Below are 14,396 nucleotides of genomic sequence, written 5' to 3'. Positions count from 1 at the left end.
CATCTTCGCCAGCCCACCTACACCATAATCCTCTTCAAGTTGTCCTTCTCAATCCACTGGTGCTTGTAATACTTTAACAGGCCTGCCTACAAGTGAGTTCCACCCCTGCCCGCTTCATAAATTTCTGGCTCGTGCAGATGATCATGCCTTTCTTGCATCGAGTAAGCATGACATTAGTCCGGCGCAAATCGGCGAGGAATCCGAGCGCCGTGGACCGCACGAGTGAGATCACAATGTAATCTTCCTCGTGACCTACCACAAACGATCGGTAAGCATGATAGCTACAAATATATGTTGCGAGAACGAACCTTGAAACGAGTCAACATTGAAACATTTATCCTCCCAATCGAGCTTCTGGAGCTTCAAATGCTCCTCGATCAAACTCCGTTGAGCGTCATACGGGGTGATGATGCGGAATTGCTTATTCTTCTCTTGCAACATGCTAGCGATGAGGAGAATGGTTTGGCACTCTCCAAGGTTCTGCGCATGACATTGATCAACTGCGAGTGACTGAATTCAAGTGACTTACCTTCCAGCTAGTTCCATGTAGTTGTTCCTGGCTGGGAATGTTGATAAAATGACAAGCCATTCTCTCGTCCGTGACGGGGTGTAGCGGATCCGACTTGAGTACGCAATCATACACATTTTCAGAGATGAACTTTCCAATTCGAGGGGGCATCCTGTCTACAATAAAATGATAAATTTCAGGGTAGGGGAACATTAAAGGAAGGACTTACATTGGGTATCTAAAAAAATGGCACGATCCTTGAGATGCTTGACTTCGAAGATGCTCTTCAGGTCCTGGATATTATCCTGACCATAGGGTGGCACTGAAGATATCAGAACATGCGATGACATGCAGGAGGAATACTTACATTGTTTGTCATCACCGATGAAGCACACATTTCTAATGGAGCTGTGAGAGGTGAAGAGAGGAATGTAGTCACCAATCTCAATTTGGGACGCTTCGTCGATGACGAGGGTCCTAAGTGGCGCAGCTTTAAAACCTCCACACCTTCGAAGAGCGAGAGATGAGAGCATGGACAAAGTACACAGAATAACCGGGGTGGTCTGGAGCTCCTTAAAAAAACCTGGCGCAAAGAAGTCCTTGGATGTGATGACATTAGCCCGAATGTTGGTATATAGGTGCTCATGCCTATATTATGTTAATTTGTCTAAAGGGGAAAATCCACCAGTGAAAGGACTGACCAGTCGTCGAAAAATTCCATTGAGACGAGAAGCTTCCAATTGGTCAGGCCAAAGTCAGTGAGTTTCTCGGCAATATTCTTGACGGCAACATTGGATTGGGCAATGAGCCAGATGCCAGAGAGTCCACCGGCCAGGGCAGTCTGAACAAACGAGGCGATGACAGTGGTCTTACCGGTTCCAGGGGGCCCCTGGATGACAGTAAGGCGTCCGTCATTCGACTGCTGGAGCATCTGCTTCACAGCTTTCGTCTGGGATGGATTGAGGGGGCGAGTGACACGGTCGGCATGGAATCTGACCATACCCGCATCGTTCGCCTCCTCCGTCCAGGCGGAGGGCCACTGGAAATCATCTCTGGGAGACGAAAAGAATACTAGCTGAACCCACGGGTTGTCGTGCTTAAGGTCAATGAGACCTTGAAGGATCTCTAGAACCTTCTGAGCACGCTGAGCTTCAGCCTGTGTAGGGTCCTCACGGCCGACGATCTTGATTGAGCCGATGGTCTTGTCAACGAAACTGAGCCTGTTGGTGGTAGCGAGTTTCGCGATGCGACCCTGAGTCTTGGTAACACGACCGTCAACGGTGAAGCCCCGCCCTGCGGACTCGCCAATATCAATGAATGCACGCTAAGAAAATTAGTTGTCAAGTAAAGCACGGCGTGGACACGCGAACGACATGCCTGATGGTGGCCCTTACGAATTTTATTCCGGTATCTGTCGGCTCGGGCATCGATGTGATTGTTCTCATGATCGATAGAAGTGGTGAACTGGCGTGTGACCTCGGTCGGCTTCTTCTGCTCGAGCCGGAACGAATCCTTAGAGCTCTTCGCGAGGAATTCCAATACCTGTGATTATGATCAGCACTATCATTCGCCAGGAAGGCGGTGAACTACCTCATCAGAGAGCCGGAAGGTGTCCACTGGGGGCACCTGCGCGAGACGATCCTCCATGGTCGAGAGTTGCGAGACATAGTGTGGCGATCCATGCACGTAGTGCAAGTGAAGTAGTGCTGGCATTCTTAGCAGCGGGTAGGTGATCGATGGTATCATTGCGGAATAGATTGTTGATGTTTACATCGTATACACAATGAAGATCACCAACAGCCTGTTTAACGGTGGCGAGCGGGGCACGTGTCTTCGATCCTGCGCACTGCATATCGATCGCATTTGCGATTCGAAGATCAAGTGTTTGAAATAGAGCAAGGGCAATTGGTGCAATGTTAAATGCGTATAAAAATCCGGTGGTGCGGCGGAGGAGGTTTTGTGTCAAAAACTCCCGAGTGGCAGTGTTGTCTACCTTGCTGGCGGGTGTGACAGGGCGTTCGTTGCCCTTGCTCTTCTTCGAGTTTAACTCGAATTCGATGATGACAATCGTAGACGTGTCTGCGATTGCAAGCATCGCGAGCTCTCCAGTTGGTGCGAATTCGCCAGCAAGGCCAAGGGCACGTCCCTCGTTCCTTTCTAGCAGATTGCACAACTGGTGTTGCTCTTCGATCAAGTTCGATTCAGATATAATGTAAGCAGAGAGCGGTCCACTGTCAACTTGCATAACATTCTGGTAGAGTAGCTTTGTTGCTGTGTGCATGATGACTTTTTGGATACGATGATGGTGGTGAGTGGCAATGTGTAACGATGGAGTGCAACTCTATTTCAAGGTCTCCAATGGGACTCCGGGTCCGAAGCCTTATGACTAGGCGGGCGCTTGCTGGGTCCTGACTCCAGCTGGAATTTCAAGCAGTCCTCGTTCCCAGCCTTCCGAGTCTTTCCATTGTCTATAGATATCATACTGTATCCGCAGTCTTTGCCGTTTTGTCTCAAGTGTCATCCAGACTCAAGCTCTTTGAAGTTCTGGCTCCGGAGTTCCATGGGAGAATTTAAATGCCATAGATTCTCCCATGGAATTCCGGAGCCACATCTGTGATTTTTTTCACAGACTTGGTATTACGGCTGACCACGACTCGCCAAGTCCAAATTTACACTGCTGGACGCGCCATTTATAGGGTCGTCATGGATCAGAATGCTGATTGTTATTCGTTGTTCCCCCAACAAAGGCGAATGGAAGGAATATAGCCGTCTTTTGTATCGAGTGACGGTATGATACCGCTCGTCCGTTATGGCATGTCAACTGGTTTGTGCTTTGTGGTAGTAGTCTATTCAGAAGTAGGTGGTGGGAAGGAGTTGGTACGTGTACATATCATTGCTCATGAGAATTTTAAAGGTGTACATTGACTAAAATATTATCATGTAGTGGTGTATGTGGAGGTCCATTCGAGCACACAACATTGTCTTCGTTCGGAAGCACCATTCGATGATCTTCCACAAGCTGAAACACAGACACTTTCGTTTTAAGTCTAACCTATGAGGTGCCAAGTGTGTATTATAATGTAGACCATGCGCGTGAGTAGCATTGATTCCACAAGATGAAAACTTGTATGTTTTGTCTACCATAGGGTACAGCCCCAACGGAAAAAAAAACAATGATTAAAAAAAACAAGATGAAAACAAAATATATAATATCGGGATGTATGACAGATTTAGATAACGAGAATCATCTCTGCGACCTTAATAGTTAGCATCCTGCTGAATGAGCGCAATGGCTTTTTGGTGCGAGGCTTAATAGAGCACTCGAAGGGTTTGGGATGGCTGAGAGTAGGTCCATCAAAACCAGCACCGCGGATGCGATAAGATGCACGACATACCTGACCGTGCCTGATGTATGGTCAACTTCAGGGGTGACCTCAACACCCTTCTCGACGACCTTGGAGATATCAAACACTGCGAGTGAGATCGCGGTGGATATCCAAACGGAGGCTTCAGCGAGGTGGAGACCTGTCCATGAAAGAAAACAACGTCAAAATACTGTTCGTTGAGCATGATTCAGGCATACCGGGGCAGATACTGCAGAGTAGATAGTTAGCATTGCACTTAAAATCAACTCCATGCTTACCGTCTACCAAAACTAAAGCAGGTCTTGCGAGGGGTTAGCATACGTCCGCGAGAAATTGAGCATGAATCTGTCTTTCAATTTGGTCGATATGTCGAATACGGAAATATAAAAGTACTAACCAAATGTTAGCTATTACCAAGGAACCTTTTGGGATGTAGTACCCGTCATGGATATCGTCGTCGGTGACGCGATGGGGGATGGCTGTCAATCGAGTGATCGATACCGCTCGACAATTAAAGATGCGATAAACGAGATCCACATACCGGTAGGGCTGACAACATTCCAGCGATGTATTTCTTTCACAAGCGCCTCAGTATAAGAGAGGGAGTCGTGACTTTGCGAAGGAGGGAAGACGATCAAGACCAAAAATAGCGTCTATTTCAGCCTGAGCCTTCTTCTTCACATCAGGGAACAGTGTTGTAGCAAGGGAAAACGCGTAGATGGAGAAACTATCTGTGGAGACAGGTGTTAGTCTCAAAATATGGTGATATGAAGGGAGGAGCTAACCGAGTCGGCACCACCAGCGTATAGGGACGCAGCAGACCACATCACCATATCATCCTCTTCCGCAGATCAAGTACGACCTTCTAACAGATTCGAGGTGAAAGACGTCGGGGCAATGCCAGTGGCCTGTGAAACGTTTGACTCATGATCGCAAAACTATAAATGTTTATTACCATCTGATCCTTAACGAACTTGTAGGGTATGGCAGCCATATTCTCGCGAGTCTTGGACCATTCACGGGCCAAGCGCTTGAAGCCAGCACCAGGGAACCACTCGGGGACGTTGGCCACTGGAAATAATCAGACCAATTACAAGCAAAGGTTAGAGTGTTATAGTCTTACAGAATGGCATGATGTCAACCATGAAGGCGCCGGGAGCAGTGGACCGCGAGAATTGGTCCATAGCGCGGTTTGCAAGGTCGATAAATGGATCGTTCGTTTCTCCTTCACCTCGTAACCATGAGAGATTCGCAGAATGATGGCGCCAGCGGTGCTATAGAAATTCAAGGTCTCATCCATGCGAGGGTAAATCATACAACATACTGTCGAACATGAGCTCGCAGTGTCTCGGGGTTCAAAAGCACACGCTTCAGGAATCGGCGAGTCTCAATCTCCTCGATCGGGTGGTAGACACCCAAGGCGGTGCAATTGCCGATGATTTAGTGCATGCTCTTGCGGAACTGGCGTAAGCGGTCACCATACGGAAGAAGACCCAAAATGTACTTCCAACCAACAAGTTCGCCACCCATAGGCAGAACAGGACGGTCAGAGTACACAGTGCCTTTCTTGTCCAACATGTCCACGGCACTCTTGACTGAATTTAGCACAATGATGTGCTGACCCAGAACCTCGACATGTGAGATGTCGCCTGTACAGCATGGAGTCGAAATGTATCGTGTTGGGAGACATGAGGCACTTACCATACTTCTTGCTCCACTCTGCAAAGGTGAGCCAGGACTTGATGCGAGGTATGCGCGAGACGTTCCCAATAAGAGGCCACCCCGAAGGTCCAGGGGGATATGCCTGCTTGACCAGATACATTCCGGCACTAGCAAAACATAGGTCCAGCCATGTGACGTCGGTGAATGTCAGCATGCTAGCTGAGGAAGAGCAAGAGATTGTGTAGTGAGCGATTATATATTGGTAAGAGGAGTTCTTTCCTGGACATTATATGCGTAGGCAGCCAGGCTGCCTACGTGTGGAGTCAACCTATATGTTAGCCGCTATATAGGTGACTGAACGCGGGAGGAACATGATGTGAAGTCGGATGATCAATACTACAGTAATATGGATGTTGCAGCGGCCCTAGAATCTTTATGTTATCGCAAGCGGGACTTAGTAGGGAAGATACGATGGCAGCAGCTGGCACAGTAGCGTTAATAACGGACATGGAGACAGTAACTATAGGCCTACATAGAAAAGGGCTTCCTATTAGAAGATCATGGAGAACTCCGACGGTGACCATATCCGATATCCTTCCCCTTCATCGACGAATGCCTTGGCACGTGCCTTACGCGCTCAAACGAGCGACTAAAGTCCCCACTCTATCCATAATCATCTCCCCGCCAAAGACACCTCGATTCAGCAAAGAACCGCGGTGTTACCCGTACTACCCGCGCGTTTCCCTAACATTGTCAGTCTGATTCCTCAGATGCACATGCACGACAGACCCTGCCAGTTTTGGCATCAACGCAAACTACTACTACATCGTCTGCAGATGACATCACTGCTAGATTTGCAGCCCTCGGAGAGTTGAAAAGGACTGAAGAATTTCAGAGCATTAACGAAGTTGAAGTGCTCGAGGGGAATGCTTTTGATTTTGACGAGTTGGATCGGGTCGAACAAGGAATAATACCAGTGACAGACTATTCCAGTCAAGGTTGAAGTGGTTAATTACATGGCGAAGGGTGACGCGTGACGGAACAATATTGATGTCGGTTGGAAGTAACTTGATTTGTTCCAGTTTGTGGAGTGGGAATATTTTCTGACAGAAACATTTGAGATCGTCAAAGCCATCCCCAGAGTCTACTAATATTTGCTCGTGTGCCGCATCTTCGCGCAACCGTACTTCTGCAGAATCAAGTTGAGGGCGTCCCGGGCCTGGGAGATGACCTGGTCATTTCAAGCTTGCACTCTCAATTCAGTACCGTATCAGGACACCAACACCCTTACCATTTCGAATCACTGACTCAGCGCAGCATGATGGTAAGACATGTTAAAGATGCGGGTGGCTGCTAGTTCACTACAGCGAATGCGCTTCGTTGAAGTTCGCTCTGACTGTCCAAACATGCATTAGTCTAACTGATAAGATACTACCGGTGAGCTCGGAAAGAAGTTAACTCGTAAATGCCTACAAGCGCTCAGTGGCGCATAAGATAGCTTGAAGGTCGACGTACGATCCAAGCCTTTTTGTGCTGTTGCAGGCAATTAAACCTGACGCTACGGTGTATTCAATGATGACACAGGGTGAGTTGATACAAAACGTCCATGTCATTCAACTCACATGATGACACGCAAGGACCCAAAGGGGTCTACAGCGTTACTCGGTAACCGCAATGAATGACTCATGTAGATAAGGTGCTCCCGCAAATATTTTAATCTATGGATTAGCTTGTTCTTCTAATGCCCGACCATCGCACAATTGCGCATTTGTCCATCTTCGGTATGGTGTGACACACGTGGCCGATTGGAGTTCTTATAATGTGTTCTCGTTACTGTGCTGATCAACTATCATGGCGGAACATCAGGACCAAGTACCTCTGACTGACAATGGCATTCGTGACACAGGAATTGATGTTATCGTTGTCGGCGCTGGCTTTGGAGGTATTGCCTGTGCAATCGAATGCAAAAGGAAGGGTCACCGGGTGATGATCCTCGAGAAAAAGCATGAATTGAAACGCCTAGGTCAGTAACTATCGTATACCTCTTATTTTTAGCTGATTGCAGAATCCAGGCGACGTGAGTTCAGTTGGGGTGATGATTTGCAGCTTGAGGGCTGACAAAGTGCTAGACGCTGAGCCTTGGCGTAAATGCTGGTCGCATTCTGGCCAGATGGGGTCTCCATGAAAAGTACGAAAAAGGTCTTTTTTCTGATCAAAGTAATTGGAGATGAAACAGATTGTGGGACATCTCCGCTAACGCACGCGAAATTCACATCCATGATTACCTCGGAGGTCTCATTCAAGTTCAGAAACTACCCTTGCCGCTCTTCGGAGCGTTCGCTTACAATGGTCATCGAGCGCTTTTTCACGAAGTCCTTTTTGAGCATGCGAAATCCTTGGGCATCGAGATTCGCATGGGACATCAGGCCGTAGAATATTGGGAGGATGAAGCAAATGGAAAGGCTGGTGTCAAAATCCAAACAGGTGAAACGTTTGACGCCGATGTCATCGTTGGTGCAGATGGAGTGAAGAGTTTGGCGAGAAAATTTGTCATCGTAAGTTGGAATTTCACCCTGCTAGTCAATTTACCGGTCAACATCGATGAAGGGGTACCACGACAACCCAAAACCTTCTGGTTACGCTATTTACCGAGCGTGGTTCGATGCTGAAGAGCACGGTATCATGTCGGACCCGTTGACTGACTTCCTGACCATTCATGGGGATCAGTTGCACTCGTGGATTGGTAGGTGGGGTTGTGCCCAGTTTTTTCTTCATTACTCACCCTCGTAGGTAAAGACGTGCATTTTATAGCGACTTCCTCCCACGGAGGTAAAGTTATTTGTTTTTTCATCACTCACAAATGTGCAAATTATACTTCTCATGGTATTCAGAGCTAAATAGTAAACTTTTAGAGATGACGCAGTTGTTGATGGCGACTGGTCGTCCCCGGGTAAGATAGAAGACGTACTCGACCTTGTGAAAGACTGGGACCCGCGGTGCGCTGCAGTCATCTCCAAAGCTCCCTCGTGCATCGACTGGAAGCTTCTTGTACACGACCCTCTTCCTACTTGGATCAGCAAATCTGGTCGTGTAGTACTGATTGGTGATGCTGCTCACCCATTCTTACCGTAAGGAAGTATGGCTGATTGATGCTGGACCCACTTGCTCACCATGTGGTTGGCAGAACAAGCGTGCAGGGCGCATCTCAAGCCATTGAGGATGGCACAACTCTAGCAGTCGCCCTGAATCTTGCTGGCAAAAACAACGTTCCACTGGGCACGAGGACATGGGAATCCATCCGGTATGTGGAACAATTTGTCCCCAAAAGGACGCGGAAACATCTGCATCATATTGTACAGGTATCAACGGGTGCGTGATGCACAGCTGTTGGGGGAGACTCTGCGTAATAAATGGCATGGGGCGAAACCTGGTGACTCCGGGAAAAGTTTTGAGCTTCCCATGCCAGAGTGGTTGCTGGCATTCGACGCCGAGGCACACGCATATGCCACTTACGACGGAATAGCTCGGTCTATAGTTGAAGACGGATATCGTCAGCCATCTCTTTCTGGGGAGTAGTACTTGTGTGAATCTTGATGATATTTATGTATGGTGTTATAGTCACTCTGCAAATTTATTATTTGCGCGTTCCGCGGCGTGCGCACTGCGCGGTGCGCGTTTTTTTTGACTGGTGCTTGCGCGTTGCGCAAAGTTCGCGTTTGCAAGAACCATTGAGAGTTTGTAATGCACATTTGATTTACAATTTATTTACTGCCGGGTGCTCACAGCAACCCTGACATTACTTTTGATGACAGAAACCCCTAGATGGTCCGTTATCCTCCATCTCACTTTCCTCACTCACACATCAGGAAATCGGCGAGAAAAAGGTTTTTGTAGATACAAATAGCAACATCAGATCACATGTCTACTGGATGATATTCAAAGGCAAAGCAATATATAATTGTAGCATGATGGCGTCGAAGGACAAAAAGTTGCAAGAACAAGCCAAACTTGATGAAGGATTATATGTCCCCACAGCTATGATATACAATAGATAAAATATTGAAAAGGTTCTGCATCTCTCCAAACCTGTGGTTATCCATTGCCTAAGCTGAACTTCATGATTGCTACTTGCAATGCCAACCAGCTGGCAATCACAAGCTACAAAATCCATGCAATACTGGCATAAAGTGGTCATAACTCATACTAGGTGTGGTGTGTCCTGGTAATCATTTGTAAATCACCAACAGTTCTCAATCTGTGTGGTCACCTGCTACCTAAACTAGACTATGGTGCATTGACAACCAGACAACAATCATATGTTGCAAAATTGATGCAGTACTGACTTTTGATATTCCTAGGACAATGCCTTGGCAAACATAAGCAATCCTCAACTACAGCAGTCATCTGGGACTCCACTGTGACAAGACACTGGCAGGTCCACCGGGGATGTTTTTATCGATATAATTAGCAAAGTGAGTTGGATGTGCAGGAGAAGACACTCAATCTTGTACATGCAAACACAAAATCATGGCAGCCAGTAGGAAACTAGTACATAGTATGATACTAGATACTATTAGTATCACAAGGGTTATGTACATACGAGCATAAAGATACGTGTGTGATAACTTGTAAAATGTCCATGTGAAAAGAACTGATGTGAATCCATTCAACCACGCATAGCCAGGCGCCTCATCTCCCTTAAGGGCGGCTGCCAAGTGATGACAAAGCTGCAATGGCATCAGCATTTTGAAGAGAACACAAGTAATTTGTGCTCACTGTTGCTGTCAGAGTAGTTGGATGCAGGCACATTTTCAATCGCCAGTTCATAAACTTCTACTTCAGCTTTGGCGCAACACATCTTCACATGCAAGTGATGTAACTCTAACTCAGGATTGCACTGATGAGAATGGTAACCTTCCAATATATCAAGGTACATTGCCACGAGTCCTGCCTGAGAGTGAAGTTCTAAATGGCATGCCTTATCAAGGGCCTCTTGAACGCCAGGTGGGACCCATGTGCTTGACAGGTGGAATGAGGGGCCAATGGACTTCAGTGATGGTGTCAGACTAGCCAAGTAGAGAAATGATAGTACTGACATGCACAATGACTGGCATTTGTTGCTCTAGATGTGTAATACAATTCAGGTAGCCATCTTTGTCTGAAAAAAGCTGTCTAACTGACATGAAGTTGGGGTCTTGCCCCCTTAACCAAGTTTCGCACTTGTGTTGCACAGCTGCCGAATAGGCTCCTATAGATGTTGAACAGGTTCCTGTAGACGCTGAACGGGCTACAGTAGGTTCAGCGATACATCTTGAGGTTGCTAAGCAAGAGCTGTCATTATGCATGAGTGAGCAAGTTGTAATAGTACACATTGCTAAATAGTAAGATGTCAGACTAGTCATTTGCGTAGTTTGGAGAATCTCACACATAATCCATCGTTGCTGTACATGATTGATAGCCTGGCTGCACAAAGACATCTCCAGCTGACATTGATCCCTCCTCTGTTCCATGAAAGCTTGCTCTATGGTTATGCACCCTTTGCTATCTTCAACAGTTCGCAATGATTCTTCTGTCTGCACTTCCAATATACGCCCCCCAATTATTTGCCAGATGTCGCCATGATAGACTCAGCCTTTGAGCAAGAAGTACAGAACATACAATTCAGTCTGAAGCTACATAAAAACAATCAGGTGTACTGATACTTCAGAAATTGTAGACTTGCTGTCTTCATTGGTATGAGTCTGATGTAGAAATCCAGCCATTTAGGACCTGCCAATATGTCGGAAAGCTCACACATGCCATTATGAATGGCTGAGGAGTTGAATTGTGGAAGATAGGATGGTGCTAGTATCATGACTGCTGTGGTGAGGAAATATGTACATGCGTGACGCATGCCATCTTGGAGCTCGTTTATTAACCCAGCCATGGTTGTAGTATTTGACCTACAATACACGGTAATGGCCACTTTAACCATAGACACTTTCATTGGCAACTATCAGTTCACTCTTTTGACCTAGTGCTGTGGCACTTGCCAGGTCCCTATTTGGCTGTATGTCCTGGCTTTCACAGCCGCATTTTTGGGATTTTGAAACTCAGCTGTTATCATTCCAGGATACATTCCACATTTGGTGATGGATGTATTTATATGTTATGACTGCAATTTTGGCTTCCAAAAGTGAAAATTCACAAAAACACATCCCATTTTGGATAGATCTACATTTACTAAACGATCCAACAAGAATTGAGTGCTGGGGAAGTGAAATAGATAAGAAATTGAGTGTGGGAAACTCAAAGAACCAAAACATCGAAAATGGTCAGTTGAGTAGTGGTAGGACTTTAATACTGCTTCAACTCACTTTACCACTACATCCCTTCCACATCTCTTCCACCCTCAGGGCAAAGTGTAGTGTAGGTTCCTTATGTAATTTAACATGTATCCTATTAAAATTTAATAAAATCTTCGACCTATATCACATGTAAGTGTGACTTTTGTGTAATATGTGTTAATTGTCACTTTTCACACATATGTTCCTTTGCTTCCCTTTCACTCAATACTTGACGGATCTTTCTACAGTTTTAGATCTATGATACTTAGCATATCTGAAATGCGCTCCAGGTGTCTGATTATTAAATTTCGATGTTTTGAAGGTATAGGCCCCTTATCAGTAGAAATAGTAAGTATATGCACTACCCCAAGACTGCGGCCTATTGTGAGCTGATCCTGGGCATCAAACACATTTATATATGTACCACTGATTATAAATGAGTAAGGTGGACTATGTATGCAAGGGTAAGGTACTGAAATATATCAAAAATGTCAAAAATGCGATTTTGTGTCTTTTTGTTCCTGTAGAAGGACCATGTTGATATTCTGGCACAGCTAAGTGATAGATATACTCCAAATATGCATAAAAATAGACTCCCTAACATCCTGAAGGTCCGGTCCCACAGGAAAAGTTTTCACAGGGGGTGAACCACCAGGAGAGGGCAGGTATACTGCATCACAGGGTCTTGTTCTATGGTCCAGGGCTTTTCATACATTGTTCATACTGCTTAATAGATGCTGGGGATAATTTTTCCAAGTCTGTTCACCTAGAAATAGACACATGGGAACACATTTGTGGTTTTCTGTATATATGCTATATCTATTGATGTAGGGCGCCTCAAGGGGCCAAATAAAGATGGCAATATCTTCATATATACTCAAAAACATGTTCTGAATACCATAGAGCACTTCCCTATCAAAGGGGCAAAAGTGCGAAAATGTTCTGTACCCTAGGCTATTTAGAATACTCCCTGGAGGAGGAGCAGGCACACAAATAGACAAAAAAAGCGGTCTGTTATATTATACTATACATATATATACTAAACTACTACTTATATATGCAGTGGGAGCTATTGTGGTGTGGTGGTGAAGCTGCAGCAAGGTGGGGAGGGTGTGTGAATAATTATAATTGTGGGGTATACTATATTGGGCGATGTTTTGGGTGTTGTGGAGTAATTCCCACACTGTGTGGCAAAAATGCGGAGTGTAAGAATAATGTGGGGAGGCCTGATATCCGTAGGTGACAAAAATAGGATGTGTTTTGTGAATTTCCGCTTTTGGAAGCCAAAATTGCGGTCATAACATATAAATACATCCATCACCAAATGTGGAATGTATCCTGGAATGACAAACAGCTGAGTTTCAAAAATCCCAAAAATGCAGCTGTGAAAGCCAGGACATACAGCCAAATAGGGACCTGGCAAGTGCCACAGCATAGGTCAAAAGAGTGGACTGGCAGTTGCCAATGAAAGTGTCTATGGATAAAGTGGTAGTTACCAAAATACTAGGTCAAATACTACAGCCAAGGGTGGTAAGGGCCATGAACCGCTGGAGCTTTTGATCCAACCACAGGTCAGATGTGAAGCAGACTTTTCCCTGCGCATGCTAAAAGGAATAAGATACTTCATAGCACACTTGGCAGCTATGCACTTACAGCAAGATCATTCTTCAACACCAGGAAGTATTCCTGCCATTGCTCAATTACCATTTTGCAAGCCTTCGTGCAGTGAAATAGGCTGGTCTCACCAGTTTCTGGGTGCAGGAGACAGGTGAGGCGCCAGAATTCAGGGCACTCAATCATATTTATTGCCTGGGGGCGATTATTAATAGTGGCTGTAGGCACGAACTGCTACTCACCTGATCATCGGTAACAATAAACTTGACAATTTGATGATGCATTTCGTCAAGTGTGAAGTCTGGAATTTGATCTTCTGGAGAGCAGGTTCCTACCAGCAAGGCACCAGATCCCTTGTTAGGGGAGGGACCAAGTGATTGCATTGTGCAAGGCGATTTCTTGAGCCATTCACGAATTGTCTTCAGTGACCACCCTTCGGCAAGGCATTCATTTAGATCCTTTATCTGTATGCGCCAGCCAAAACGCTCGGCCGCTTCCAGATAAAGTTTGGTGTGGTGAGGTGAAAGCATGTGTATGGGGAGCTGAGCTGGATGTTGAGCCTGCGTATACCATGACCTTGTGCGTTGTGTCAATTTCATGCAGTGTTCTGGTGAAGAGTGTGAGAAACAATACAAGATTGCAGACACAATACTTACTCGCAAGGGATGCAAGTTTTGCTCTTCGTATCGGGGTCAATCCAGTAGAAGTAGGGTTGGACAAGGGTATGGGCGACCCCTGGGGGTCATGGGTAGGGGTATCCAGGGGTACGGGTATGGGTAGCAATAATATGACCCATGTACCCCTGGACTATTTATAGGTACCTTCGGACTGTACAGTAGAGCAAACCTTAAAGTCTTAAACTTTAAATGGATCATACCACCTCGTGATTTCATTTTCCACATCTTACCAACCTTTCGAATC

The 14,396-nt window shown here is 46.0% G+C and overlaps 5 protein-coding genes across 5 annotated transcripts; 1 reads left to right on the top strand and 4 right to left on the bottom strand.

Annotated features, from left to right (window-relative positions):
• Positions 1-73: 73 nt before the first annotated feature.
• DFJ58DRAFT_649537 (P-loop containing nucleoside triphosphate hydrolase protein) lies at positions 74-1,439 on the bottom strand (the record flags this gene model as incomplete). Its single annotated transcript, XM_041381532.1, has 5 exons — positions 74-252; positions 309-480; positions 530-622; positions 847-1,156; positions 1,210-1,439. 5 exons carry the CDS (start codon positions 1,437-1,439, stop codon positions 74-76), a joined length of 984 nt encoding a protein of 327 aa, XP_041250906.1.
• Positions 1,440-1,820: 381 nt separating this feature from the next.
• Positions 1,821-2,809, bottom strand: DFJ58DRAFT_180742 (uncharacterized protein). Its single transcript, XM_041379076.1, has 2 exons — positions 2,099-2,809; positions 1,821-2,050 (listed from the first exon to the last, which is right to left on the bottom strand). The coding sequence occupies exon 1, from the start codon at positions 2,787-2,789 to the stop codon at positions 2,103-2,105; it is 687 nt and encodes a 228-aa protein (XP_041250905.1). The 5' UTR covers positions 2,790-2,809; the 3' UTR covers positions 1,821-2,050; positions 2,099-2,102.
• Positions 2,810-3,738: 929 nt separating this feature from the next.
• Positions 3,739-5,749, bottom strand: DFJ58DRAFT_721047 (cytochrome P450; the record flags this gene model as incomplete). The annotated part of the gene is made up of 10 exons (XM_041384763.1): positions 3,739-3,847; positions 3,904-4,033; positions 4,092-4,102; positions 4,152-4,222; positions 4,288-4,352; positions 4,415-4,526; positions 4,829-4,944; positions 4,997-5,147; positions 5,389-5,522; positions 5,575-5,749. 10 exons carry the CDS (start codon positions 5,747-5,749, stop codon positions 3,739-3,741), a joined length of 1,074 nt encoding a protein of 357 aa, XP_041250904.1.
• A 1,579-nt stretch (positions 5,750-7,328) lies between these two features.
• Positions 7,329-9,278, top strand: DFJ58DRAFT_755047 (monooxygenase). The gene is made up of 9 exons (XM_041388040.1): positions 7,329-7,558; positions 7,608-7,612; positions 7,665-7,723; positions 7,772-8,090; positions 8,143-8,278; positions 8,326-8,397; positions 8,450-8,663; positions 8,720-8,836; positions 8,895-9,278. The coding sequence occupies exons 1-9, from the start codon at positions 7,387-7,389 to the stop codon at positions 9,109-9,111; spliced, it is 1,311 nt and encodes a 436-aa protein (XP_041250903.1). The 5' UTR covers positions 7,329-7,386; the 3' UTR covers positions 9,112-9,278.
• A 782-nt stretch (positions 9,279-10,060) lies between these two features.
• On the bottom strand, positions 10,061-11,461 carry DFJ58DRAFT_835890 (uncharacterized protein; the record flags this gene model as incomplete). Its single annotated transcript, XM_041392261.1, has 7 exons — positions 10,061-10,080; positions 10,136-10,243; positions 10,312-10,601; positions 10,717-10,822; positions 11,194-11,207; positions 11,232-11,304; positions 11,329-11,461. 7 exons carry the CDS (start codon positions 11,459-11,461, stop codon positions 10,061-10,063), a joined length of 744 nt encoding a protein of 247 aa, XP_041250902.1.
• Positions 11,462-14,396: the final 2,935 nt, after the last annotated feature.

The sequence above is a fragment of the Suillus subalutaceus genome, assembly GCF_016647625.1.
Source record: "Suillus subalutaceus strain FC151 chromosome Unknown DFJ58scaffold_2, whole genome shotgun sequence".
Classification (NCBI taxonomy): domain Eukaryota; kingdom Fungi; phylum Basidiomycota; class Agaricomycetes; order Boletales; family Suillaceae; genus Suillus; species Suillus subalutaceus.
Note: the sequence above shows the minus strand (reverse complement) of the source record. Positions and strands in the feature narration are given on the sequence as shown.

What these genes read in the sequence shown, in the direction of transcription:
- DFJ58DRAFT_180742 (XM_041379076.1), bottom strand. Translation starts at nt 2,789, where the DNA reads ATGCACACAGCAACAAAGCTACTCTACCAGAATGTTATGCAAGTTGAC.
- DFJ58DRAFT_755047 (XM_041388040.1), top strand. Translation starts at nt 7,387, where the DNA reads ATGGCGGAACATCAGGACCAAGTACCTCTGACTGACAATGGCATTCGT. An exon ending in TCAGTTGCACTCGTGGATTG is followed by an intron (nt 8,279 to 8,325) that starts GTAGGTGGGGTT and finishes TCACCCTCGTAG; the next exon opens with GTAAAGACGTGCATTTTATA. An exon ending in GCTGCTCACCCATTCTTACC is followed by an intron (nt 8,664 to 8,719) that starts GTAAGGAAGTAT and finishes TGTGGTTGGCAG; the next exon opens with AACAAGCGTGCAGGGCGCAT.